Raw genomic sequence first — 26407 nt, forward strand, 5'->3', positions numbered from 1 at the left:
AACAAATAAAACAGCCATTTAAATCTCCAAAAAATACACCGGAGTGCTCAAGAGCGCATTTCTCAGAGATTAGCTGGCCTGAGGTGAGCAGCCCGAGAACCATCTGCGAGAACGCTCCTTTTGTTTCCAACTAGATTCTGTGGCTCTGTCATAACTTATTTGTAAAGGTTCGTGTTTCCAAAAATCTATTCATTTTAATTACTTTTTTTCTACAAATATTTGGTAAGGCTACACACATCCCTGAGTACAGACGCTGGCTGCGAACACCCCATTCTTTCTTTTTCCTTTTTTTTCCCTTTCTTTCTATCATTCTTCTTTCTTTCTTGCTATCAGTCCGCTGTTAAATTTTATCTTAGGTCAAGCCAAACTGGCTATATACATGGGCAGGAAAATAATGTGGAAGGAAAAACTGGTAATGATGTTGTAATTTTGTTTTTCAATCTGGTGAAATCTCGTATTTTAGTTGATTTTTACTATTACAAATCAACAAATGATCTTCTGAGTTTCGAGTTAAAATGGTATAACCATGGTGCCCTTTGCTCAGTTTTTCCAAGTTAGTTTTATTTAATGTGCACTGTAATAAAAAGGGCTTTAAAAATAAAAAAAATCGCTCATTCTTTCTTTCATTTTCTTTCTTTCATTCTTTCTGTCATTCTTCTTTCTTTCTTTGTCAGATATACGTTATCGGAGTGATTTGTTTACTCACACGCTCTCTTCAACACGCTCTTACTTCTCTTAATAAAAATCAATGTAGATTAATACTTTCAGCCTGTCCGCTCTCTCCCCACCACTTTTTTTATCATTTACAGATGTGAAAACTGTTTAATGTATTTGCTCAAACACAAAGCTTATTTAGTCCCATTAAACTTCATTATGTGGAATCTCATTAGCCCCCCGTCGCGCTCCGGAGCCACTGGAATAAAGTTTGTTTGTGTTTTGGGATGTGTGAATGTTAAATCACTGATAAACATTCCATTATGTCATTTACTCTGTTATTTTGTTGCTTTTGTTAATAAATCAGCATGCTGTTTAATTATTTAAGATGCTTAAACAAGTTCAAAGATTTAAAGTGGTAGTTCACCTAAAAATTTAAATTATGTCAATTTTTTACTCACCCTTTTTTCATTTTTAACTTGTATGACATTAAAGAAGATGTTTTGAAGAAAGTTGGTAACCGAACTTTGACGGTACCCATTCACTTGCACTGGTTTTGTGTCCATATAATAAAAGTGAATGGGTACAACCACTGTTTGTTTCCCAACTTTCTTCAAAATATCTTTTGTGTTCTGCGGAAGAAGGAAAGTCAAAAAGGTTTGGAATGACAAGATGGTGAGTAAATGATGACAGAATTTTCTTTTTTGGTTGAATTCTGCCTTTAAAGACCACACATATTTGTCATAACCATTACATGTGCTACAGTAGATCAACAGTTGTGATATATCTTACTACTTGCTCTAATCATGAGTGTTGTGGAAACAAGTTGACACGAATGATCCACAGTGTTACATCTGACAGGTAGACAGGAAACAGACTGTCAGACATGATGAAGCCCTTCCTGTAGGCAGGTGACCTCATTTTACAAGCACTTGCTTTTATCAACATTAAGACTTCTGGTGCCACCTTATATAGGTAACAGTTAAACCATACTCCTAAATCATAACTAAATAACATTGACAATATATTTTTTTAAACTCTAAATGTTTCTCAAAAATCTGCAATCACTCAAATGTTTATCTTCAATATACTTTACAATAATATCCCCAAGTGGTCTCAGAAGATGCTGGCTTATGTTTCACATTTTGATCTTCAAGGGACAGTTCAGCCAAAAAAAGGAAATGTGTGACTTTTTCTGCAGGACACAAAAGAAGATATTTTGAAGAACGTTGGTAACCAAACAACATTGGTCCCCATTGACTCCCACTGTATGGAACAAACCACTGAGACGTTTCTCAAAATATCATCTTTTGTGTTCCACAGACGAAAGAGTCATATACAGGTTTAAAATGACATGAGGATGAATAATCGATGGCTGGATTTTGATATTTGTATCTGTAGTTTGCTGCAGGTCTCCGTGTAGTTTTACCTGCATAGGTTTATGTAAATGTGTGTATGTTAGCCCCCTTGTGCCATGATGCGCCCATGTTCTGTTAGCGTGTGCATCTGTGGTCTCGAGCCCAGTGGAAACTTTCTGTTCTACCTCAGTTCAGTTAATATTAGAGCAAACCTGAGCCAGCGTGTGTTTGCTACGTCTTAAATAACTGCAGAGGAAACCCCAAACGTCGCCACGTACACACACACGCAGTTTCCTACACATTTGTTGATGGGATAAGCTTTTATAGGGTTTGTGGGGGATTGCCAGGCTTGGCTGATATATTTAAGATGATATTGTGCGACTGTGTGCATGTCTTGTTTTAGCGAGTCGAAGGAAAACTGTTTATAAATCCAAAAAGCTGTTTATAAGAATACTCGTACAGTGTTTTTGGCGTTTCACCATCACCATCATCATCTCTCTCTTTCTCTCTATTCCGCAGACATCGATGAGTGTTTGGAGAATAACGGAGGCTGCGATCATTTCTGCCGCAACACGGTGGGGAGTTTCGAGTGCAGCTGTCAGAAAGGACACAAACTCCTGACCAATGAGCGCACCTGTCAAGGTTTGTGATTGCTTTGATTGACAGCTTATATGAGGAACAGAACCAAGCCATAATCTACTATTTAGTATTTGACGATTCACAAACTATAACACAATGTATACTAACTAAAGCCACCGGGCAATTCAAGGACACATTTGCTGGCACTAAAAAGCGCACACCATCTTTTATCAAAAGCACCTCATGCTCTGCTGTTGTTTGGCCGGGATGCTGGCAGGCGCGACAAGCTGTGTAATATGTGTACGTTTGCTCATGTGTGCGTTTAGTCAAGTTTACTGGAGGTGAACGGCAGCGGAATTCTGAAAGCGTGTCGTAGCACGAGTGGCAATACAAACAGAAATGATTTTATTAAGCTGAACCAAAACACCACACCACCCTATTCCTGGCTATCGGTCTTATGGGCGTGTGTACATGCGTGTGTGTTTATTGAAACTGACTGGATGGCAATAAGGGGTGTGTTGGTAAAGTACTGTTCAGGCTGCGTGGTTTGGCAGTGCCAGCTGTGTCTTATGTGCTTTTGTGTATTAGTCACTGAAGCTGCAACTGTCCAACTGTGTTTTTATAGCCACATCTTTCCTTTTTTTGTTCTGTTCACCTCACATCAGACAACCTAGGAAAACATTGATGCCAGTTAGACGTTAAATCAATTCGATTTTTACATATTTGGGCAATTCCGTAAAACAAATTCAACCTTACCAGGAAGAAAGTTTTTACTGTGGTAACAGCACAGATTTTAACATTTGTTGGTTCAAATACCCATGTGAGATCTCTCTTTGAATTTGTAAAACATTTGTTTTATTTTTATTTTATCATCTGGTGAGAGCCATTTTCAGGATTGTCACTTCCATAACGCAACATATTCCTCATAAATGGACACATGAAAATGAATATAAAGAAACTATTTGATGTTCTATAAAGAGGCATCACTTCTCCATTCATTGGGTATTATTGCTTCAGGATTGTGCATTTTATTTTACAGAAATCCTACAAAGTTTATAGTCTCCCAAAAAACGCGTCCATTTTTTTGTCAAATCCATAACGCATGTTTATTTCCCTTTTTTTATTATAGTTTGTTTTCATAGACTGCCATTTTTGGATGTTTAGACTCTATCAACAAGGGTTCTGTAAAATATAAACAGATGGTTCAATATAATCGTAACAAAATCATTCTCTGAGCATTTTTATGTCACATCTATAACGCAAAATGTCACTTCCATAACGCTGGAATTGCCATTTTCATTCTTGTTCGTAAAGAGCTTCTCACCGCTTTGTTGGGTTGTTTGAATGTCAAAAGAGCCTGTGGTAAGTCTCCATGATATTTTGGTCTTTAGATACCACTGCGGTGTTACCTTCGATGCAAACTTTCTGATCTCTTATTGTATGATGCGCCAGCAAATTTAGAGTCATATTGCTTAGAAAAGTAATAGTGTGCACTTGGTTTGAGGCATCATTTATGTCTTCAGATTTTCAAACGTTTAATATGTAAAAACGGTGCACTTGTCCATTGCAGACATCGACGAGTGTTCCTTCGAGAGGACGTGCGATCACATCTGCATCAACTACCCGGGAAGCTTCGATTGTGTTTGTCAGAAAGGTTACAGTCTCTACGGCCTCACACACTGCGGAGGTGAGTTCAACTTCTTGAAAGACCTCAAGATTATTATAGTTTACTAAAAAAAAGAGATGTCTGTTAACTGAAATAAAAAAGAGACCTAAATATTATTTGAAAAACTTATACTGTTGTGTTTTTTTACATTCAAAAACATCAAAATCAATAAGTAATAGGCTATTTTCTACCCGGGTTTGGAGGCCGGCTTGAAAAACGCTTGGTTTTATTGGGTGTGCCGCATTGAAGAATTGGAAGTTAACAACCACTGCTATGATTGGATAGCAGTTTGCGTAGGAAACTTAGTTAGAGCCTTCTGTGAATTTTTTTAGATCAGTAACGTTCCGTTACACATTATCAAGACATATCAAGCGATTTTGTTTCGGATCCAATATTGACGGCACAGCACTGCTTTTAATTTTAGTCCTGTGCCTTTTACACAAAGGAATCCGTGGTGAAATGAAGCGAACAAACGCTCAATATTTTACCACCGTGAGTTGGAACCTCTTAAAAAAAAAATCAACCACGCATTACTAATGTAGGGGAGGTTATGCATTGACTGTGTTCTTACAGAACCAGGCAGTGACTCCACAATATTTCCGCTCCACTTGTGTAACTTCAGTACTGTCATGCGCGAACCAGTGGGCGGGTCTAGAGAAGTAGTCCTTGATATTCTTCTGTGGAGGCGGTGTTTAACTTATCAATGACAGGTGCATTCCAGAACCTGGCGATCGCTGGGCCTGGTGTCAAGAAAAGTTGTCATTTCAGAAACAAGGGCGTTTTCATATATATAAAGAGTAAATATATTTAAAAGAAATAAACACATAACAAATGTATTTAAAATTAAGCTAATTTGAATATATTATATAACATAGACTACAATAAAGCTGAAAACAAAACTTTAATAACTCTGCAACACAGAGACATAAACTCAAGAAATGGACAATAGGGTAAAAGTGTTTGCTTCTCAATAGACTAAACGTGTTTGTTTCAGATATTGACGAGTGCAGCATTAATAACGGCAGCTGTGAACACGGGTGTGTGAACACACAGGGCAGCTACGAGTGCGTTTGTCCTCCTGGTAAAAAGCTTCACTGGAACAAGAAAGACTGCGTCGGTAAGTCCTCATTTCAGTCCTCGGCCCTACGTATTTCTTTACCATACCAAAATGTTTGCCATTTCCATGGTAACCCTTCCACGTTTGTCCCCCAGAGGCGGTCAAATGCCTCTCAAATGGGAAGTCGGCACCTCGTGCTCAGCTCAGCTGCACCAAGACAGGTGGGGGGGAGGTGTGCGCCCTGTCCTGCCCGTCGAACGCTCTCTTCCTGGCAGGTTGGTACTCGGCTGTGCGTCATTTCTGGTGAATTCAGCCAAACTTGATTTTATACTGTTTGGAGGTGTTTCTTGGAATAACTGTTTTGCAAATAGGATGAAAAAAGTATTTATATGGATAAAAGACTCATTTTACAGTCAAAGACGGAGGTTCTTCTTCATGAGGGTCTTTGCCCTCTGCTGCCCACTAGTGGTACAAACCCTACATCACAGTTTGCATCTCTGGTGCATTATGTGCATTCGATTGCAGAATGCAGGACAACACAATGCTTAATGTAAATAATAGAATGCATATTGTTATATATGAAGGACAGCAGATCAAAGATGACTGTCGAATTATTGTGGTGCTTCTCTAAATCACATGGTCGACGTATTGAGATGAAACATACTGACATCATCAACTATAAATGTCATACAGCCAAACAAACCATAAATGCCAACATATGTACAGCTGACTTAACCGGAGGACGTCAGACGCATGATATTTGACGTTCGTGAGAAAGCTACAAAACAGCGTCTTTTGCAAATGTTGTGGAATGTCGAGACGGTATTTCACAAGGACATCTGTCATCTCTGTGGGCTGATTCTGTAAAGATATTAAGGTGTAAGATGCCCAAAAGATGTCATTGACAAATTTTATGTCGGGCCATCAGCTCACAGGAATGTGTGTAAACATATTAACACCCAAAAGTAACTTCCAGACGTTCCAGAAGTTCTGGTTCGTTGGTCTGCACGACTCTTAAACAAGCGTCACATTCTCTCCCAGAAACCGCAGTATGCACTACATGTCTAGAACGCACTACAAGAAGTAGTTTGTGTCCCAAAATAAATATATAATGTTATCATGGTATATTACAGTAAGTGCATTAACTGATTGTTGTTTGTGTTTTTTGGTAAAGCAACAAATAATGTAATACAAATTCTACTGTTACTAGCATGCATGTGAAAATAAGAGTATTAGTATGTTTTAGTACTTCGCGAGTGTCTGTCTTTATGACTCTTGGATTCTTTGTACGTGTGTGTTAATAGTTTCATTGGGTTCACACAGTGAGCACTAAAGATGTATAAAACCTCTTATAATCCCGTCCACCAGGGGCTTGTAGTCTAATGCCAACAGAAATACTCAGCCTGCCATTGGATGATTTGTGGAAAGGCCAAAGTCAGGCCAATGACTCTCCAGACAACATTACAACATTCTGACAGCAAACCGTCTCCACACACACACACACACACACGTTGGGTCTCCATGTTTTAAGGGGACAATCCATAGCGCAATGGTTTTATACTGTACAAACTGTGTATCATATTAACTCCTCCTAAACCTAACAATCACACAAAACTTTCTGCTCTTTTGGATTTTCAAAAAAATAAATCTGATTTATAAGCTTGTTTCCTCATGAGGATCAAAAAATGTCCCCACAAGGACAAGGATTTTGGATATTGCCATCTTTGTGGGGACATTTTACCAGGTACCAGGTACACACACACAACAACATTTATCAGGTGCAGCACCTGGAACATCTGTTAAACTTTTCAAATGAATGTGTGTTTGTGTTTGATTTAGACTCTGAGAACAGCTACACTTTGAGCTGCGGGGTACCTGTCCAGCCAGGTAAAGTCCCGAAGAAGAACATCACCATAACCAGCAGTAGCTCCCTTCAGACCTGCACCGGTAACACATACACACACATTTACCTAAATAAAATACTGTAATACCATTGACTTCTATTGTTTATACAAAGCGAATATCTTTTGTTTGTACACAAAAAATTATGAAAATTTTATTTAAATTTTTTTTGTAAAAATGACAAAAAAAGGAATACATTTCATTTAATTATTTGATCAAATTTAATTTAATTTAATTCAATTTATTTAATTTAATTTAATAAAAAAATATATTGAATCAATGTAGCAGTGGTGTGTAATTTTTTAAGAAAATATTGAAAACTAAATTTCAAATGAAAATAAAAATGAATACTTTTAATCATATAATTTAATAAAATTGAATTAATAAAATTGAATAAAAAAACGAAATTTAATAAATGCAGCAGTTGTGTTTTCAACTAAACTTTATTTATAAAACAAAATATTGCAAATTCAATTTGAAATATAAATATAAAAAACATTGTTTTTTTAAATAAAATAAAATGTTATAACTGCACCAAAAACCTTGCGCTACTTCTTGCTTTGGATGGCGTCCGCGGCAATGGCGTGAACCTGAGCAAATGACCCTGCGCTGGCTGCGAGTCTACATGCTGACAGATTTGAAATACACAGATGGGATTCTACCGCAGCTACTCCTGAGGGCCTCTGCACACGGGTTACACGCCATTCAAGCTCTTTTAAAAGAACGCCGAAAGGTTCAGTACCAAACCATCGCTGATGGGCCCAAAACTGCCCACAGGAACCATAGAGATGGTTCTAGAAGAACACAAAACGTGCACAACCACAGTCTGTTCTAGCCTTCAACTCCCGACCCTTTATTTCCCACTTTCAATTATTCTCTTTGTTTATTTAATTTTTTTACTTTGGACTCGCTGTCCTCAAGTTTAAATACTTTGGATTGGCTCTTCAACCGGCAGGACAGATTTAGTACGTTTGAATGTTGGAATACGAAAAGAGCTCATATTTTGTGATTTTCCGTGATGATATTCCAAACCCTGCGAATGAGACTTTGCATTTTTTTTATCCATCAGAGATGCTGTCCCAGCCTGTAAAGCAGAAAAGTCGCTTTAAGATCAAAGACGCCAAGTGTCACCTGAGACCCCGCAACAAAGAGAAACCCAGAGACACGGGAAAGCAGAGCCTTCAGGGTGAGACGAATCACCATGTTTAACATATAAAATGTTTACATAAAGGGATGTGCAACAAATGTCTGTTTTTCTTTCCCTCTCCTCAGTAGGTCAGTTCCCCTGCACGGATGACTGTCAGGTGACATTTGTGAATCTGAAGTGCGACTCTTCCAAAAAGCGCCGCCGTGGTCGCAAGTCTCCGTCCAAAGAAGTCTCCCACATCACCGCAGAGTTCGAGATGGAAATGAAAGAAGAAGAAGCCTCGGGTAACGTTAAAACTGCAAGTGTGGTTATTTCATGCCTGTCGCAGTCTTTACCTCATCAGTTTCTCTTTCAGAATCGTGCAATGTGGACTGTGTGCGTGAGAAGACCAAACAGAGGCTGCAGAGCGCCATGCGCACCCTGCGCAAGTCCATCAGCCGGCAACAGTTTTACATTCAGTTCTCGGGCACGGCGTACGTGGTGGCGCAGCACGCCGTGCCACAGATAGAGGGAAATGAGGCATGCAGTATAGGACAGGTCCTCACGGATGGAAAATGTGGTGAGCATTCTTGCTCTTGTTGTCTTATTTTGTGCATTATGTTTTTGTGTGATGCCATTGTCCGTTTGTGCATCTCTCAGTCAGCTGCGGTGTGGGCACGTTTTACAGCGGAGAACAGGAACAGTGCATCATATGTCCTCCAGGAACCTATCAGGACAGAGAGGGTCAGCTGTCCTGCGAGCCCTGTCCCAGCACGGAGGGCCAGGTGATGGAAGGGGCCAAGAACGTCTCAGAGTGTGGAGGTGTGTCCTTCTGTGTATATGGATACAGATGTTTAACTTTTCAGAAAGATAGATAGATGGATGGATGGAATAGATTGATAGATGGATGTATATACTACATGGATGGATGGATGGATTGATGGATAGACGGATGGATGGATAGATGGATGGAAAGAATAGATGGATGGATGGAAAGACTGATGGAGGGATTGATGGAATAGATAGATAGATAGATAGATAGATAGATAGATAGATAGATAGATAGATGGATGGATGGATGGATGGATGGATGGATGGATGAATGGATGGAATAGATTGATGGACTAGATGAATGGATGGATTGATGGAATAGATAGATAGATTTTGCTGTTGGCTCCCCCTTGTGGAAGTTGAAATAATTACAAGCCCTCCCATAATTGTTTAATCGTTCGTAAAAATGTAAAACATTAATACAACAATGAAATAAACATACAATTATAAAATAATGTAGGTCAGTGTCCGGCTGGTCAGTTCTCTACCGATGGGTTCCAGCCGTGCCAGCCGTGTCCGCTGGGCACCTTCCAGCCTGAGCCGGGCCGTGTGCGGTGCTTCCCCTGTGGAGGAGGACTCATGACCAAACACATGAGCAGCACGTCTTTTAGAGACTGTGAAGCCAAAGGTAAGCGGCGCATTACAACAACACAAGAGCATGTTTTATCTGGACCTGTCTGTCTATCATCCGTCTGTCTGTGCAGTTCATTGCGCTCCTGGACATCATTATAATGCCACCACGCACCGTTGTATTCGCTGTCCGGCTGGGACGTACCAGTCTGAGTTCGGACAGAACTACTGCATCACCTGCCCTGGAAACACTACCACGGATTTTGACGGAGCCACCAATGTCTCCCATTGCAAAAGTAAGAGAGTTATTACGACAAACATAAAGATGCAAGCACCATCCATGCGCTCCTGTATAATCAGGATATATGTTTGTTTGCAACATCTGTAGACCAGCTGTGTGGAGGCGAGCTTGGAGATTTTATGGGTTACATTGAATCTCCCAACTATCCTGGGGACTATCCATCCAATGTGAACTGTGTCTGGAACATCAACCCTCCGAACAAGAGGCGCATTCTCATCGTGGTGCCCGAGATCTTTCTTCCAATCGAGGATGAGTGCGGAGACGTCCTCGTCATGAGGAAGAGCTGTACGCTTGCATGCAACTTTGCACACGAAAATGAATAATGGTGCACATGGTATGTCATCCAACCCCTCTCTTGTGTTCTTAGCCCAGCCCACTTCTATTACAACGTATGAGACGTGCCAGACGTATGAGCGACCGATCGCCTTCACATCCCGTTCCCGGAAGCTGTGGATACAGTTCAAGTCTAACGAGGGCAATAGCGGAAAGGGATTTCAGGTTCCATACGTCACTTATGATGGTAAGATATAGTCAAATACATTTTTAGGGATGTTAGGATTCACGCAGCTCATGATGCGATGCGATTCATGATTCTGATCTCACAATGCGATTTATTCATGATTTACTCACGATTTATTTTTACAAAATGAGTTGAAACAAATTAGAAATGAACAACTTCTCTTGCATTATTTCTTAAATGCTTTGCGTGTCTTTGTATAATAAAATGTTTTATTTCAAATTACAAAACTAAACTGCAATTTTAAATCAAATTAATAATAGAAAAAGTCTCTTTAATATAAACAAACAAATACTGTCTGTGCTTTTCTTGGATTTTTTGCATTTAAGAAATATCAGCATGTCCACGTTTAGGTTTGCGGTGAACATGGAGGCCCCTGCTGTTCAAAAAATGTATTGTGATTCAGTTCACACCTCCACCGATTCGTCACACATTAAAATCATTTTTCAACCGGCTCCTGGTGATTTGTTACATCCCTATACATTCTATAATCAATATCAATGTGATTGGTTGTGGACACTGTTTGTTTGTTGTTTCAGAGGACTATCAACAACTTATAGAGGACATCGTTCGAGACGGACGACTTTACGCCTCAGAAAACCACCAGGAGATATTAAAAGTAAAATAGATTTTCACTACCGTATGACACACACATGGGCGGTGTTTAATTTTGTCTCCCTTTTTGCTTTCAGGATAAGAAACTGATTAAAGCTCTGTTTGATGTCCTGGCTTACCCTCATAACTACTTTAAATACACCGTGCAGGAGTCAAAGGAGATGTTCCCGCGGTCCTTTATTAAACTGCTACGCTCCAAAGTCTCCAGGTTTCTCCGGCCGTACAAATAGAGCGTCGCAGACCCCGACTTCATGTGCATCTCTTTTCCTCTTGTTCAGCTGTTTCTCTCTTTTCTCCACTATCTTCCGGAAGGCCTCGGCCATTTTTTCCGTCTAAAATTTTCTATGCGCTTTTTTTATTCGTCCCAGTTTCGTTTTGTAATATTTATGTGCTTGATTTTGCGAAAGCCCTTTTTGAATGTTTGATATCTACAGTATATATTTGTATATGTATGTATGTATGTATGTATGTATATATATATATATATATATATATATATATATATATATATATATATATATGTGTGTGTGTGCATACAAAATTTGAGGCAGGCTTATGGCATAGAAGGACACACACACACAGATATATATTGTTGTTGAAAAGAGGATTTTTCTCCCCTGATGTGCATTGGGGTTTTAAGATCATGGGTGCACTTAACATTTCCTTTTTGTCAAAAACGAGTCAAAACGAGAGAAAGGTTACGAGACAAAGAGTACGAGAGTAAGTTGCGTGTGAGTCGTTGAACTAGTATTTGGAGCTTCAATTGCACTTGAATTTTTTATTGTAAACTTTAGAGGAAATCTAAGTTGCTTTTGTTGTATAGAGATGTTTTACTTTGGTTGTAGAAACAAGAAAACTCCTCCCACACTGTGTTGATATTAACACTTAAAAAGCCAAATAAAACTGAACATATTATTCACCCCCTCCTTCAGAACAGACACAAATTCACCTCACATCTCATTATATTGATTTGACCGGCCCCTTAATCATGTCTACGGTCAGTTTGCAATGAATTATACATTGATTTCTGTTTAGTTATAGCGAACAGCACATTTTAAGAGTTTGTAAATGTGATGATTTTGGCAAGTCTGACCTTCTTGCCTTGGACTGATTGTGAAGTCATTAACGGGCAGCAACGAGAAAATATGATTTAAAACATATCTGTTATAATAATGGCTCTTCATGTTTGTGTTGTGCACTCAGACACTTGTGCTCTTATTGTTGGATTGAATGAAGAGTAGATTATTGACAACAGCACAAAACAAGAGAATGTGAATTTTGATTGGCTTAAAAACGCCAAAACAATTTCACCTCCAGACTGTTATTAGTAGGGGTGTGTGTGCGGTTCTGAGAGCAGTAATGTTAGATGATATAACTGGACAATATACCAAGTGTAATGCCAGCCCATAATCTAGCATAGTTTAGTTCTATGTGTGTTAGATTTATTTGTGCCTGGTTGTCATAATTTGAGATGTAACGATAAAGAACAGCTTTAGGAAATGCTTGTTGCACTCTGTACACACACACAAACACACAGAGAGAGAGAGAGAGAGAGAGAGAGAGAGAGAGAGAGAGAGAAATGTGCCATAAAATTAAAGTGATGCAGATAACACTAACTGACATTGACAGTATATTGCATTGTTTTGCATATAAATATATACAGTATAGTACCGGTTGGGACGGGGCAGGGGGTTTAAAGTTATCATTCTAAAGCTGCTTTGTTATATGAGCACTTATTAATGCTTGTATTTCTACCGTTTTTAGTATCCACTTAACAGTACAAGAAATTAAGCACGCACTCATCCACACACAGGCTCAGTGTTATTATACCACACATTTGTTACTAAAACATTGTCATGGGACTGTTGTTGTTAGAAGAATGTATGGCCTGTTGAATTGACATGCACACCTCGATCTCTTTGTCATAAACACACACTTTGGCTTCCCCTCTGATGGATGGAGTGACTAAGACTGCTGCTGGTGTGGACGTGTAAGCTTTATGAATGCCGATATGTAAATGATGTAAAAATGTTAGTTTTTTGTTCGTGTTTTATTTTTTTATATTATTAAGTTAATATTTACAGTAGTGGCAGTGTTCAGCAGGGCTCTGTTTGCTTACAGTCGTGGTAAAGGCCTTGTAATAAAAGAAAGTACAATTCAGCAGTGCAAGATGAACCCCGATGGTGTAGAGGGGAAAGGGAACTATTGTTAAGATCTCACTTTATTAATAAATCATCAAATCTCAAGCTGGGCTCAGTGTGGTTTAATATTTACTTCTTGCTTTTAAATTTAACAGTAATATTATTAAAATTAAGAAAAATGGTTGAGTTAATATGAAACATAAAAAAAAAACGTTTCTTCAAGTAACAAAAACGCATTTTACCTTTTTGGTTGTCGCTTATGAATTATTGTAACCTTAGGATGTCATCTCATGTCGGTGCTTTGTCGCCACCTTGTGGTCAATAAATGAATGTTAAACTATGACAGTCGTGTCCCCGCCAGGGGTCAGTATGCACTAAGAAAAAGCAATATAGAATCTCCAGTGAAATTTAGCAACAACCCTAATTTATTTAATACATGTTTGGTACGTGATTAGTAGCAAAAAATCAGGACTACAATTACAGGGTATTTTAAACTTTGTTTTGTGTGTTTTTTGTAAAGCCTTTTACTGAGAGTGTTCATTCACAAGCACAGAAGCCGTTTATTCTTGTGTTTGTTTATTTAGAGGTCCAAGTGCTCAATTTACTTAAAACATCCATTTGGACCACGTCAGACAAAACTAGCACTTCGAGTTAGATAAAGCATCTTTTACATTTACATTTTACAACCAGGAAATGTTTTTTAAGTGAAAGTTGTCGACATTAAAGAATGAAGACATCCTTTGTGACTGAAATCATTTATTTGACTATGACTATGAAAGACCTTGGCTCATGAATATTAATCACTCAGTTGACGTTTGTCCAGGAGGCCTTGCTGATTGGTTAAAGGCAAACGTTGGCAAGTGTGTACGCTAATCGATTACCTAGTATGGAGTATAATAGATTTGCTCATGAATATTGATGAAGTGAACGCAATCATGACCTCATTAATATTCATAAGTTAAACATTTCACTATAGTAGCATTTGACAGAGGGAGGAGAAAAAGATCCTGACAGAGCTGTGCGAGGGGGAGTGTCTGTGCGCGAGACACACACTCACACACTGGGCCGCCACGCGACTCCGGTTCAAACAAACCAGCGCGCGCCTCTGCTCACGGGACACGCCGCGTTTTCCTTCTCTCGCCGGTTATTTATTGGCTTTCTTGTCCTGAACGTCTCCGTGAAAGCACCGGCGAGCAGACTGTGAAGTTTCAATAAATCCAGGTATGTAAATCAGCAGCTGAACTCTTTTAAATAAACATGAATATGTATTTAAAACAAGTGTGCGCGTGTTAACGATGCTGTTGGGTTTGGGCTTTGGAGACTGTTACCATAGATACAGTAAAAAAAATATGTTTTTTTGTAATGTTTGACATTTTCATCATTTGTAATTTACAAACAAAAATTAAAGAATGTTTTTAATCACTATTTCAGTTGCAATATTTTGACAAGGTCTAGCTGTGTCCCGTTTTAGTCAGTCAAAAAAAATAAACATTTAAACATTTTGTTTAAAATGTTTTTTTTACCATGTTTTTGGGTATGGAATATAGTAGCGCCGTATTCTAACATAAGTAAGCTAAAAATTCTATATACACACAGTATGTGCCATGGTAGTTATATTGTACGTTTGGTACTGGATATTTTTATTGTAATAAATCATCTTTGAGTGGTTGCCAACCAAAGTTCTGACAAAGTCTCAAAAAATGAACAAATTTACAAACTAATTTATTTACGATCAAGTGATTTTTGTTTAGGATGTGAAACTTTTCATACTTCCCCAGCTTAGAAAGAATAAGACTTTGTTTTTTAATCATTTTGTCTCCCTGAATTTTCCTTACTTTTCTTTAGTCTCTTTCTATTCATTTTTTCTGAATAAAATTTTCTTACACATGATGCTTTTTCATCCCACGCACCCGGCAAATGTTCTGTGCTTCCAAATGGTTTGAGAAATCTTGTGTTTGGCGAAGAATGGAGAAGCTTTCTACTCGTTTCCTCCTTGTTATTTCTGTTCAAAAAAACATTTCGCCTCCCATTTCTTTCACATAGCTTTTGTGTCCTTTTCCTCCCAAACAATGGTCTCGGTTGCGTCAAATCTTTTTTTCTGCCGTCTTGAAAGTGCAGAGAACTCTATTGTTAGACACAGAAATCGTGACAGAATGGTAACCATGGCTTTGTGTTGAATCTCAGCGCTAACACACCGGAGAGAAAGACATGCTGCTGTTACACACGTGTCTGATTGTGGGTTTTGATAATATGCCGCTGTCACTCTTTGCATCTGCTTTATCTTGTTTCTTCAGGTGTCTCGGATGCATTGCGGTCACTATTGTACTAGTGAGGGGCATCATGCGTTCTTGCTATCCCAGCAGCGGGGCCGTGAGGTGATCTAACCACTGAATGCAAGTGGATCCCCCCACTGACTTGCCCAAGATTGTCCTGCGCCTTCTGACCTCAGCAAGGGTGCAATCCCTTTAACTGTGTTCCATCCACACACGTGTGACAGAGAAAGTGTGTCGCCATGGCTTTCACTCTTTCGGAAATCATGGCAGCCCGACGACAACAGTCTCAGAGAGCAAGAGGAGCGATCGAGGTGGACGAATACAGCACCAACCCGACCCAAGCCTTCACCTTTTACAACATCAACCAGGGGCGTTTCCAGCCCCCCCACGTCCACATGTAAGAAACACACTTGCACATGTTATTATCAGGTTCCCTCTTCATCGACTTTAGTCTGCTAATATTGAATATCTGTTAACGTTCATAGCAATCCCGCTGTACTTTATTATAGTTTCAGCTCATACATTTATTTCCGAAAAATTCTTTGTTCCTCTGCACTGAAAAGAAATCCAAGCATCCAAAGACTCACTAGTGTTGCCGAGAGCCGATCTATACAATCGGCAATTTTAATAGTTAAATGAGTTTATTTCAAAGTGTACCATGATAATATATTGTTTATGTTTTAGTTTTAAAATAAAAAGTGTCTCTTTATATAGGAGCTCAGTGACAAGGCTGGAACATCCAAGAGGCAAATCACATCATCATTTATAATTCGTGTGACATGACTGGCCGATCTTTGGAGATCACCAAGGGTGCGTCCATACAGTCACTTTTTAGGATTGACCACAGTATTTACTTACGGGCATGAGTCTCGAAATTTCCTGTTTACACAACGGTTTAAAGTTAAAGCTTGTACACTGTCTGTTTGAACCACGGGCTGTATAAAATATGGATGTAGTGTCCGTGACGTCACCCGTAGGTTTGTAAAGAGTAAAAATGAAGCCTAAAGTAGGCGGAGCCGGTGGTCGCCATCTTGGCATCGCGTGTCAATCCCGGATAATCGAAAATGGGCAAAGAGGCAGGACGTGCCTGGTTGCCGAAACAAACCACGCCGGCCAAGCTTGACGTATTGTCGGTTGCATTTCAATGTTTACAGCGGTTTACAGCTTACTCTTGAGGTAAAGTACCTGAAACTACACCATAAATGTGCATGTAACAGCTAAATGGACACCTGTCGCTCAAGTGGCCACGCCCTTAATTATTTATAATATGTAAACATGTTATTTTGTCCTGTAAAGTTTGCCATTTTAACATTTGATTCTGCTGTTTTGTGGCCAGCCTCTAGTGGCCAGTCGATGAATTGCAGTTTAAGTCACTTCCGTGTTGGTTCCACGAAACCGGAAGATTGCCCCCTGGTTTTAACGAGCAATGGTATTCGCACGCGACTCTTGTAACCATAGTGACGGACGTACACATGAAAGATGGCGCATCTGCAGACATTATCGCAATGGATTTAGTGCTATATAGCAAAACAGCACAGTTTTCATCTCAATCTCTGTGAATTGCATTACCTTCATTATCGCTGTACCAGATATCCTCAGAAAATCCTGCACCCTCCGTGGTCGAATCAAAAGTGTATTCAGGGTGATAACCTGGGTTCCCTTTCTGTCGGTCTCTCGACGTTGTGTCGAGAACGACAGATGGGGTTCGCCCTTGAGAACCAATCAACTCTGACTACTATAGAAAAGGCCAATGAAATTTGGCGAATGCAATTTGCATGCCGGGCTCCGCCCCCGGAAATCCGGTATAAAAGGAGGCCGGCGTGCAGCATTCACTTACCTTTTGTTCTTCAGAGCCATCGCTCATGAGTACAACTCAGGATTCAATCCTCTACAACTACACGCTGGTGCTACGACGTGTTACAGCGGATCGTCCCTTCCTGCAGCGACCTTCCCCTGGGCGTCTCGGCGGTTCCGGAGGTGTTAGAGATTTTTTCTAAAAGTCCTTTTCAGGACTGACTGAGCATTCTCCAGCGCGGCATGTCCCGCTGTTCTCTTGGGTGCGGCACCCTCATCGAGGAGGGGGATGGACACGATCGCTGCATTAGGTGTCTGGGCGTCCAGCACACTGAAGCAGCGTTCGTTGACACATCTGCCTGCACTGCGGGCAGATTGTCATTCAGAAGTTGCGGTCACGGGTGGCTGTCTTCCTACGGGAACCAGCCACCATTTCGTCTGCTACCCGGGCTGTGACATCTGTGGCTACGGCCCCGATGACCACCCACGTTAGCAGCGTTAGTGATACGGGGAACTCTGCGAACGTAAACCCGCCAGCCAAGTGCTCACGGGCCGATCGCACCCCGATTCGCTCTTCTGAACGTTCCCCAACCGGCGGTGGCATACCGTCCGGATCCTCACGCACACACTCGGAAACGATGTGTGACGTAGATGAGATGTCGCTCACAGCATCGGAGGGAGACTGGCATCCGACTCTGCCGAATCCAAACTCCACCCCCAGCGGTCGAGTTCAGGAGGAAGCAGAAGTGATGTCATCCGTGCTAACCCGGGGATACGTGGTTCCCGAGGTCGGTGCGCGGTGCAAACCGCGCCCACCCCGGGTGCCATGTTTTTCCCGGAGGTGCATGAGGAGCTGTGTAAAACTTGGAACGCTCCACTCACGGACCGTTCCAGTGAAACCAGCTCCGGCTCCCTTACTTCCCTCGATGGTGAGGCAGCCAAGGACTGCGTCGAGATCCCCCGGGTGGAACGTCCGCCTGCGGTGCACCTGTGCCGCGGACGGCTACCACCTGGGGGGGGATCGACCACTCCTACCGTCCAAAGCACGTAAGACTTCGGCATCACTGGTGTCGAAAGCTTGCGATGTTGCGGGCCAGGCTGCCTCCTCTCTCTATGCCTTGGCCATCCTGCAGGTCCGCCAGGCCAGGGCGTTGAGAGGGCTCCACGAGGGTAAGGCCGACCCGGGTATAATGCAGGATCTCCGTGCCACCGCTGACAGCGCTCTACGGGCGACTAAGGCGGCGGCACGGGCCCTGGGTCGGACGATGTCCACGGTAGTGGTCCAGGAGAGACACCCCCGGCTATACCTTGTGCAGAAGAGTGACAGCAAGGAAGTCCGCTTTCTTGATGCACTCATCTCGCAGGGTGGGTTGTTGGTAACACCGTCGAGGACTGCGCTCAGCAGTTTTTTGACGGCGAAGCAGACCGTGGCAATTAACCACATTTTTTTCACGCCGCGACTCGGCCGCCTACAGGCCTCCGAGATCTCACGTGACGTCTGCTTCCCTGCAACCCAGGACCCTTTCGACATCGGCTCCGGTTCCTGTGCCCCCACAGGCGGCACCCCGGAAGCAGAGGTCGAGGGGGAAACCTCCACCCCGTCAGCAACCTCCTCGCGAGAAGGGACACTGACGGGAAGACCCCAGGGAGAACAACATCGGGCCCGAACCTTCACAGCCACGGCTCTGATCGGTCGGTACGGGACGACTCCTGCCTCGTCACCAAAGCCGGGCCCTTGTTAGGGCTTGGCGCCCACTTACTCACTGAGTTTTCTGTTCTCCCCGGGTTTACTTGCAGCCGATCGCACACTCCACTGGACTGTGCTCGGCGAACCGACCTCACACCCTGGCGAGGCGTGAGGTCGTACTCATATGACAGCTGTCACCACTCTCAAACCGACAGTGCGTGCCGTTGTCCCGCCAGGCAGGTAAGCAGGCGGAGCAAAAACCTTCCCTCCGGGGACTCCCCGTGACATGGTTAGCTCCGCCAGCCGACGAACCACCCCCCGTGGGAATGATGAAGCAGACCGTCCCCTTGGTCACCCTGTCACAGTCCCTGGGAGCTCGAGAGCTGCCCACACTGTCTCGCTGGCTAATGAGGGCGGTCCGTCTTGGTTACTCGATCCAGTTCGCCAGAGACTCACCCAAGTTTCGGGGCATCATCTCTCCCTCTGTCAGAGGCAGGGACGCCTCCGTACTTCGGGTAGAGGTCACCACCCTTCTGGCAAAACAGGCATCGAGTTCGTCCCTCAAAACCAAGATGTTCAGTGGGTCACCACCCGCACTTCATCGTTCCCAAGAAAGACGGCGGGTTGCCCCCAAAGGCTGCGTACCCTGAACAGAGCACCTTCACAAGCTGCCATTCAGGGTGCTCACACAGAGGCGCGTCCTGACATCTATGAGGTGTCAGGATTGGTTCGTGGCAATCGACCTGAAGGACGCTTACTTTCATGTCTCGATCCTCCTCGACACCGGCCGTTCCCACGGTTCGCGTGCGAGAGGCGGGCATATCAGTACAGAGTCCTCCCTTTCGGTCTGTCCCTGACCGCCCTTTCTCCCTGAGAGGAGGAAGGCGAGCGGGTACTAAACTATCTCAGCGACTGGCCTATCTTGGCACACTCGCGAGATCTGTTATGTACACAAAGGGACCTGGTGCTCCGGCACCTAGGTCGATTGGGACTCCAGGTCAACCAAGAGAGGGGCAAGCTCTCCCCAGTGCAGAGCATCCTCTTTCTCGGTATGGAACTCAGCTCTGTCACCATGTCAGCACACCTGTCCGCAGTTGTGCCCAACCAGTGTTGAACTGTCTGAAATGAACATTTTAGGCAGACAGCGGTCCCCCTGAAACAATTCAGAGGCTCCTGGGACACATGGCGTCCTCGCGGGTTAATACCCCTCGAGTTGATGCACATGACACCGCTCCAACACTGGTTTCAGAGTCGAGTTCCGAGGAGAGCGTGGCACACCGGCAGCAGGCGCATGGTGATGCCGCCCTGCTGCCGACGCACCATAACCCCTAGTCTTTATGACTTTTTCAACGGACTCAGGTCCCTTTGAGCAGGTTATGAGGCAGGTCGTGGTGACGACTGAAGTCTCCCTGCAGGGGTGCGGTGTAGTGTGCAACGGGCACGCAGGTGGGGTGTTGGACGAACCCCCGCCTGCGCTGGCATATCAATTGCCAAGAGTTGTGGGCTATGCTACTTGCACTGAGCAGGCTACGGCCTCTCGTGCGAGACATGCACGTGCTGTTCCGAGGACAGCACTATAGCTGTAGCGAATACAGATCGTCAGGGTGGCGTTCGCACACAGCAGCTAAACACAACTTGCTCGACGCCTCCTCCGGTGGAGTCAACAGGTGACTCGTTCCCTGCAGGCCACACACCCCGGGCAAACTGAACTAGACAGCCGACGTGCTTTCTCGCCAGTTTATGCCTCGTGGAGAGTGGCGACTCCACCCCCGTGCAGTCCAGCTCATTTGGAGGCTGTTCGGGTAGGCCCAGGTAAAACCTGTTCACCTCCCGTAACACCACCATTTGCCCGCTTGATAGTCCCTGCCCTCGGCACGGATATCCTTGCGCACAGCTGGCCGCGGGATGGGCGGAAGCACACCTTCCCCCCCCCAGGAGCCTTCTTGTACAGACTCTGTGCAAGGTCAGGGAGCAGGAGCACCAAGTGTTATTGGTTACACCACACCGGTCTAACCGCACTTGGCCTCAGAGCCGATGCTCTGGACAGCGACTCCCCCTGAACCATTCCCCTGACAGAGGACCTGCTCTCTCAGGGGAAGGACACGTTCTGGCATCCCAGATCAGACCTCTGGAACACCCATGTCTGGTCTCTAGACGGGACGAGAAGATCCTAAGATGGCTACTCCCCCTATACGGCTGAGACCATCACCCAGGCTAGGGCCCCATCTACTAGGCGGTTACACGCCTCTAGACGGTGCCTCTTCTCGTCCTGGTGTCTTTCTCAACGAGAAAGACCCACTGAGGTGCTTGATCAGGATTGTGTTCCCCTCCTCACGAGACTGGAGACTAACATCTCCCTTCCACACTGAAAGTGTATGTAGTCGCTATTGCCACTCATCACGACTCAGTCGGTGGAAAGTTTCTAGGGCAACACGACCTGGTCACCAGGTTCCTAAGCAGCGAGAGGGCGGAATCCGCCTCATCTCCGCTCCATACCCTCTTGGGACCCTAAGTGGTCCTGGGGAGCCTCAGGGCCCCCCAAAGAGCCCCTCGGAGGTTCCGATCTTCCTCATAGAGTAAGACGGCCCTCCTGACGGCGCTCACTTCCTTCAAGAGGGTAGGGGACCACCGAGCATCCTCCGTGTCCCTGGATTGCCTTAAACTCGGCCCTGGAAACTCTCACGTTATCTTGAGACCCAGGCCCGGATGCGTGCCCAAGAAGTTCCCATTACTCCCTCCGGGGCCAAGTGGTGAACTTGCAGGCGCTCCCCATGGGGGAGGAAGACCCAACCCGATTAGTGTTGTGTCCAGTACGTACTGGACCGCACGCAGAGCTCTGAAGCTCTGACCAGCTCCGTGTCTGTTGGAGGACAGCAGAAGGGGAAGGCTGTCTCCAAACAGAGGCTGGCGCACTGGGTCGTGGACGCCGTTACGACGGCATCCCGATCTCAGAATCTCCCATGCCCATTGGCAGTGAGGGCTCACTCCACACGGAGTTTAGCCACCTCCTGGATACTGGCAGAAGCGCCTCTCTAGCAGACATCTGTAGAGCTGCGGGTTGGGCTATGCCCAAACACCTTCGCAAGGGTTAACAACCTTCGCGTAAACCCGGTGTCAGCCCACGTCCTGCGTGGCGACATGTAGGACTGGCATCCGGGGGGGCGTATGCCTGCGAAAGCACCTTTCCACCCTCTAACAGGTTGGGTCAGTGTGCTATTTACCTTTTCTTCTTACCCGAACACATCGCTAAGAAACTGGTACCTCACCAGCCTCCCTTCTTACCCAGACACTGGTTAAGAATAGGCATTCCATCCATCACCAAACAAGCACCCCCTGGGGGCTGGCTGGGCAGAGCAGCCTTCCCCCTTAGGCCGGGATACCATGTGAGCTATCACAGATAGCTCTAACCGGACCTAGTGCTACCGGACGTCTGTAACACCCCCTCCGTGGGCTGTTCCGTCTGATGTATCCTCATGAGAATGGTTCCCACTCCTGGTAACCCATGAGCTTCCCCAGGTGGGCCTCCACCTCGCGGCTAACTACTCAGTCCGCACGTTCCATGCGTTCTCCTCCAAGGACGAGACCATACCTATATCCACCATATTCCTCCCCACGGGTAGGAGGTGGCCTCTGTAGCGCTTCTCTGATTAAGAGTCGCGCTTACCCGGTGTAAACTGATCTGGACGGCCTCTCGCCTATAGAGAGCTAAGGCCCCGTCCGTGAAAGTTACCGGTCAGGGCTGTACCCATCTTTCTCCAAGAAAGCTCTGGAACCCCCCGACCACCACACTGGAAGGTTACAGTCTCACGAAAGCTTCGAGATGACACGCCCAGGCTTGTTACCGTCGCTTCGCTAGAGATTGTGACGCGATACAGCGTTGTGGCGTTTTCCATAGGCAACCCCATCTGTCGTTCTCGACACAACGTCGAGAGACCGACAGAACGGGAACGTCTTGGTTACGTATGTAACCTCAGTTCCCTGATGGAGGGAACGAGACGTTGTGTCCCTTATGCCACGAACACGTATCGTATTCTGCTGCAGTTTGAGAGGTCTCAGGCTCTTCAGAACAAAGGTAAGTGAATGCTGCACGCCGGCCTCCTTTTATACCGGATTTCCGGGGGCGGAGCCCGGCATGCAAATTGCATTCGCCAAATTTCATTGGCCTTTTCTATAGTAGTCAGAGTTGATTGGTTCTCAAGGGCGAACCCCATCTGTCGTTCTCGACACAACGTCTCGTTCCCTCCATCAGGGAACTGAGGTTACATACGTAACCAAGACGTTATCCTAAAGAATCTGGTAGAGTTCTGAGAAATATTTATGTCTTCCAGATCGCTTGTTGTTATCCACATGTTCACTCGACATTGTACATCACTTCTGATAACTCTCGGTTCTTTCATTCTCTCAGAAATTATCAGAAAAAGGTTTATTTTTGTCCCCGACAATTTGTTTCGAATACCCTCGTCCAATCATACACTTAATAAAAGTTTTATTTTCTCCTAATCTGTGCGTCAGACCACACGACGCCTCTCTGTCATGTTTATCACTGTCACTACAGATTCACTCACTACTACGACCAGTTATTAACGGCGCGAAACTTCTGCACGCGCATGCGTCACATGACGTGACAGACAAGCGGTGCGTTCCAAACGGGATATAGCGCCCTGCGAAGGGCCCTTCGGAAAAGGGGACACAATACAAAACGCCACTCCAAATAAATAGAAAATTATGTTTTTATTGCTCCTTTTGCAAGGTGAATTTTAAACGTTCACATTAGGGCCAGCCAATAAAAAAATAAAACCAAGTCGGCATTAAAGTCATTACAATGCGAGATTAAACCCGAAATAAAATGTCGAGAATAAAGTCATTGTTTTTCGAGAGAAAATCGTTACAATTTGAGCAAAAAACTCGAAATATAATTTCGAGAATTAACGCACTATAATTTGAGAATAAAGTCCTTTTGGTTCATGAAAAAAAGTCGAAATAAAATGTTAAGAATAAACAAACTATACTTTGTTCATTTTCAGTTTATACGACTTTATCCTCAGTTTTTCTCTAAAACGAGAGATTTTGATGTAATTTTGATGCATTCATTGACACAAACTGCACGCGTTGCAGCGGCCGTCCAGGAGCGACATTTTATTTAAAAAGTTTCTTTCACGAACCACAAGGACTTTATTCTCAAAGAATAGCTAGAATACTCGAAATTTAATTTCCAATTTTTTTCTCAAAATTTAACGATTTTTCTCTTGAAAACAACGAATTTCATCTCGAAATGTATTGAATTTATTCTTGACGTTTGATTTAGACTTTTTTCTCGAAAACTGCAGGTTTAATCTCGCATTGTATTGACTTTTATCTCGACATGGTTTTATTATTTTTATATTGCTTGGCCCTAATACTCTTCCGTAGAATGCGTGTGAACACAACCCTATTAAGAACTCAAATACAGGACTGACAACCGTATTCTGGTGCTGTGTGAACGTAGCCCAAGTGATGTCATCCTCAGCTTATTAATATTCATGAGGTCCGTTTAGTGACGTCACAAATTTCGCCTGCCAAGTTAACAATTCATTCTGTTACTGCTCAGTTATGCGATTGTTCCTTCTTCCTCCTAGTGTTTCAAGGTCTTTTTTGAGGATTTCTGGTCTTGATTTTTCATGTTCAATAACTCTTTAAATAAGAGCTGTCCTTCTTTATTGCTTTGTTACCCGCTATGTATGATTCACGGCGATTTGCAAATAAACACGTGTCAATGTGCATGTGTGTTACCGTAAAGACTGAATGCAGCCGACCCAGCAGGAGACATTTTAAAGTGGGCCATTCTTATTCAAAATCGGCAGTGTTCCTCAGAGACCCGTTTCTGCCAATGCAATGGTTAAACCCACGAGAGAACGATATTGCACTTCATGTAATTCTGCACCTCTCTCCCTCTCTCTCTTTTGCAGGGTAGATCCGTTGCCCCACGATACCCCAAAGCCTCCAGGCTACACACGGTTCGTGTGCATCTCGGACACGCACTCGCGCACAGACACCATTCAGATGCCGTATGGTGACGTGCTGCTGCACGCAGGAGACTTCACAGAGCTCGGCCTGCCCAGCGAGGTCAAGAAGTTCAACGACTGGCTCGGTAAGGACAGCCCCCTGATGAACCCATGAACCACTTCATTTGCATAGAGATTATGGACTGAGATTACTTTTGATAGGAAGGTTATGGGATCATTTCTTCTTTAAAAGTGTAATGAGAAGTCGTGTGAATGGCCTGTGAATGCATTCGGGAACTTTTAGAGTCTTAAGAGACAATGTTTTGAAGCAACTCAATTTTTTGAGGTCAACTCTATTCTTCTGAGGTCAGTCAGATAAATATATCAACACGTGCCAATGTATATGTGATGCTCAGAAACTTGGCCCACCCAGTAAATGTGAGGTATTAAGGGGGCGTAGAATTGTCCAAATGGCATTAACGTAGAAGTAATAAATCACAGATTGTTCTTTGCTCCTGTGCCTTTGAGGTAAAAGTGGAAAAGACTCGTACAATGATTCACTGTCAACGAATGTGAAAATGATGAGATATTGTTGGAATAGCACTATTGTGCACATCTACGTCTTACAATGTCTTATAATTATTCATGAGGCTGCGGGGCTTTATCCAATAAGAAGGCAACGTCTCGTAATTATTTATTCCACCATGTCAGCTTTCTCTATGACCGGCCCCTCAAACAGCGAGTTGCTACTGTACTGAATAGTCGTTGTCTGTCTGCATGCTGGAAAAATATAAATGTGTTTCATGGCTTCCCCTTCGATGCTGACAGATTGACAGGCTTTCAGATGAAGACCAACACCTTCGAAATGTTAGTGTACAAAAAGCTTTTATTACGGGAGAGTTTTGAGGTTTGTGAACAGCTGAACTGGTACTTGTCTGAAACACAGACACGGTCTGACACTTCAAACACATCAAGTACTTTATTGTGGCTGGGTCTTTTTAATTCAATTATCAAAGGACGTAGTTAAAATAATTGATTTTGAACATAAAAATATATCTTTGATATCTATTTATCTTGAAGGTGTTTATTAAAGGTGTCATTGACATTCAGAGATCATAAAGTATGAATGATTCATTTCCATTGCTGCACTGTTTGTCTTCTATCATGGTTCTGTACATCTACAGTAATACCTCTCTGGAAAAATCAACGATACTTTCAAAAAAAAAAACGAGAAAAGGATGAGGGATGGGATAGGACAGTAGGCAGGACACCTGGATGGAGGTTAGTCAGCAGCCAGATTAAGATTCCTTCTCATACGTCTACGTTAAGATCTCATACGTTAAGATCTTCCATTC

The 26407-nt window shown here is 43.5% G+C and overlaps 2 protein-coding genes across 6 annotated transcripts in view; both read left to right on the forward strand.

Annotated features, from left to right (window-relative positions):
• scube1 (signal peptide, CUB domain, EGF-like 1) overlaps positions 1-13422 on the forward strand; it is a 54039-nt gene extending 40617 nt beyond the window's left edge. For 3 of the 5 annotated variants that reach the window (XM_056748044.1, XM_056748046.1, XM_056748049.1), the window contains 15 exons: positions 2532-2654; positions 4162-4278; positions 5252-5374; positions 5470-5589; positions 7154-7261; positions 8286-8402; positions 8489-8647; positions 8719-8922; positions 9003-9164; positions 9634-9801; positions 9878-10039; positions 10132-10329; positions 10412-10564; positions 11101-11180; positions 11254-13422. In XM_056748044.1, coding sequence (XP_056604022.1) covers positions 2532-2654; positions 4162-4278; positions 5252-5374; positions 5470-5589; positions 7154-7261; positions 8286-8402; positions 8489-8647; positions 8719-8922; positions 9003-9164; positions 9634-9801; positions 9878-10039; positions 10132-10329; positions 10412-10564; positions 11101-11180; positions 11254-11406 — 2147 coding nt within the window. In that variant the 3' untranslated portion in view covers positions 11407-13422. The remainder of the gene's footprint in view (positions 1-2531; positions 2655-4161; positions 4279-5251; positions 5375-5469; positions 5590-7153; positions 7262-8285; positions 8403-8488; positions 8648-8718; positions 8923-9002; positions 9165-9633; positions 9802-9877; positions 10040-10131; positions 10330-10411; positions 10565-11100; positions 11181-11253) is intronic. The other 2 variants (XM_056748045.1, XM_056748047.1) reach the window with 1 other exon arrangement.
• A 715-nt stretch (positions 13423-14137) lies between these two features.
• The window catches only part of mpped1 (metallophosphoesterase domain containing 1), a 39821-nt gene continuing 27551 nt past the window's right edge, over positions 14138-26407 (forward strand). Inside the window, exons 1-3 of the mRNA XM_056747428.1 lie at positions 14138-14538; positions 15612-15987; positions 25017-25198. Coding sequence (XP_056603406.1) covers positions 15830-15987; positions 25017-25198 — 340 coding nt within the window. The 5' untranslated portion in view covers positions 14138-14538; positions 15612-15829. The remainder of the gene's footprint in view (positions 14539-15611; positions 15988-25016; positions 25199-26407) is intronic.

The sequence above is a fragment of the Triplophysa dalaica genome, chromosome 5 (genome assembly GCF_015846415.1).
Source record: "Triplophysa dalaica isolate WHDGS20190420 chromosome 5, ASM1584641v1, whole genome shotgun sequence".
Taxonomy (NCBI): Eukaryota; Metazoa; Chordata; class Actinopteri; order Cypriniformes; family Nemacheilidae; genus Triplophysa; species Triplophysa dalaica.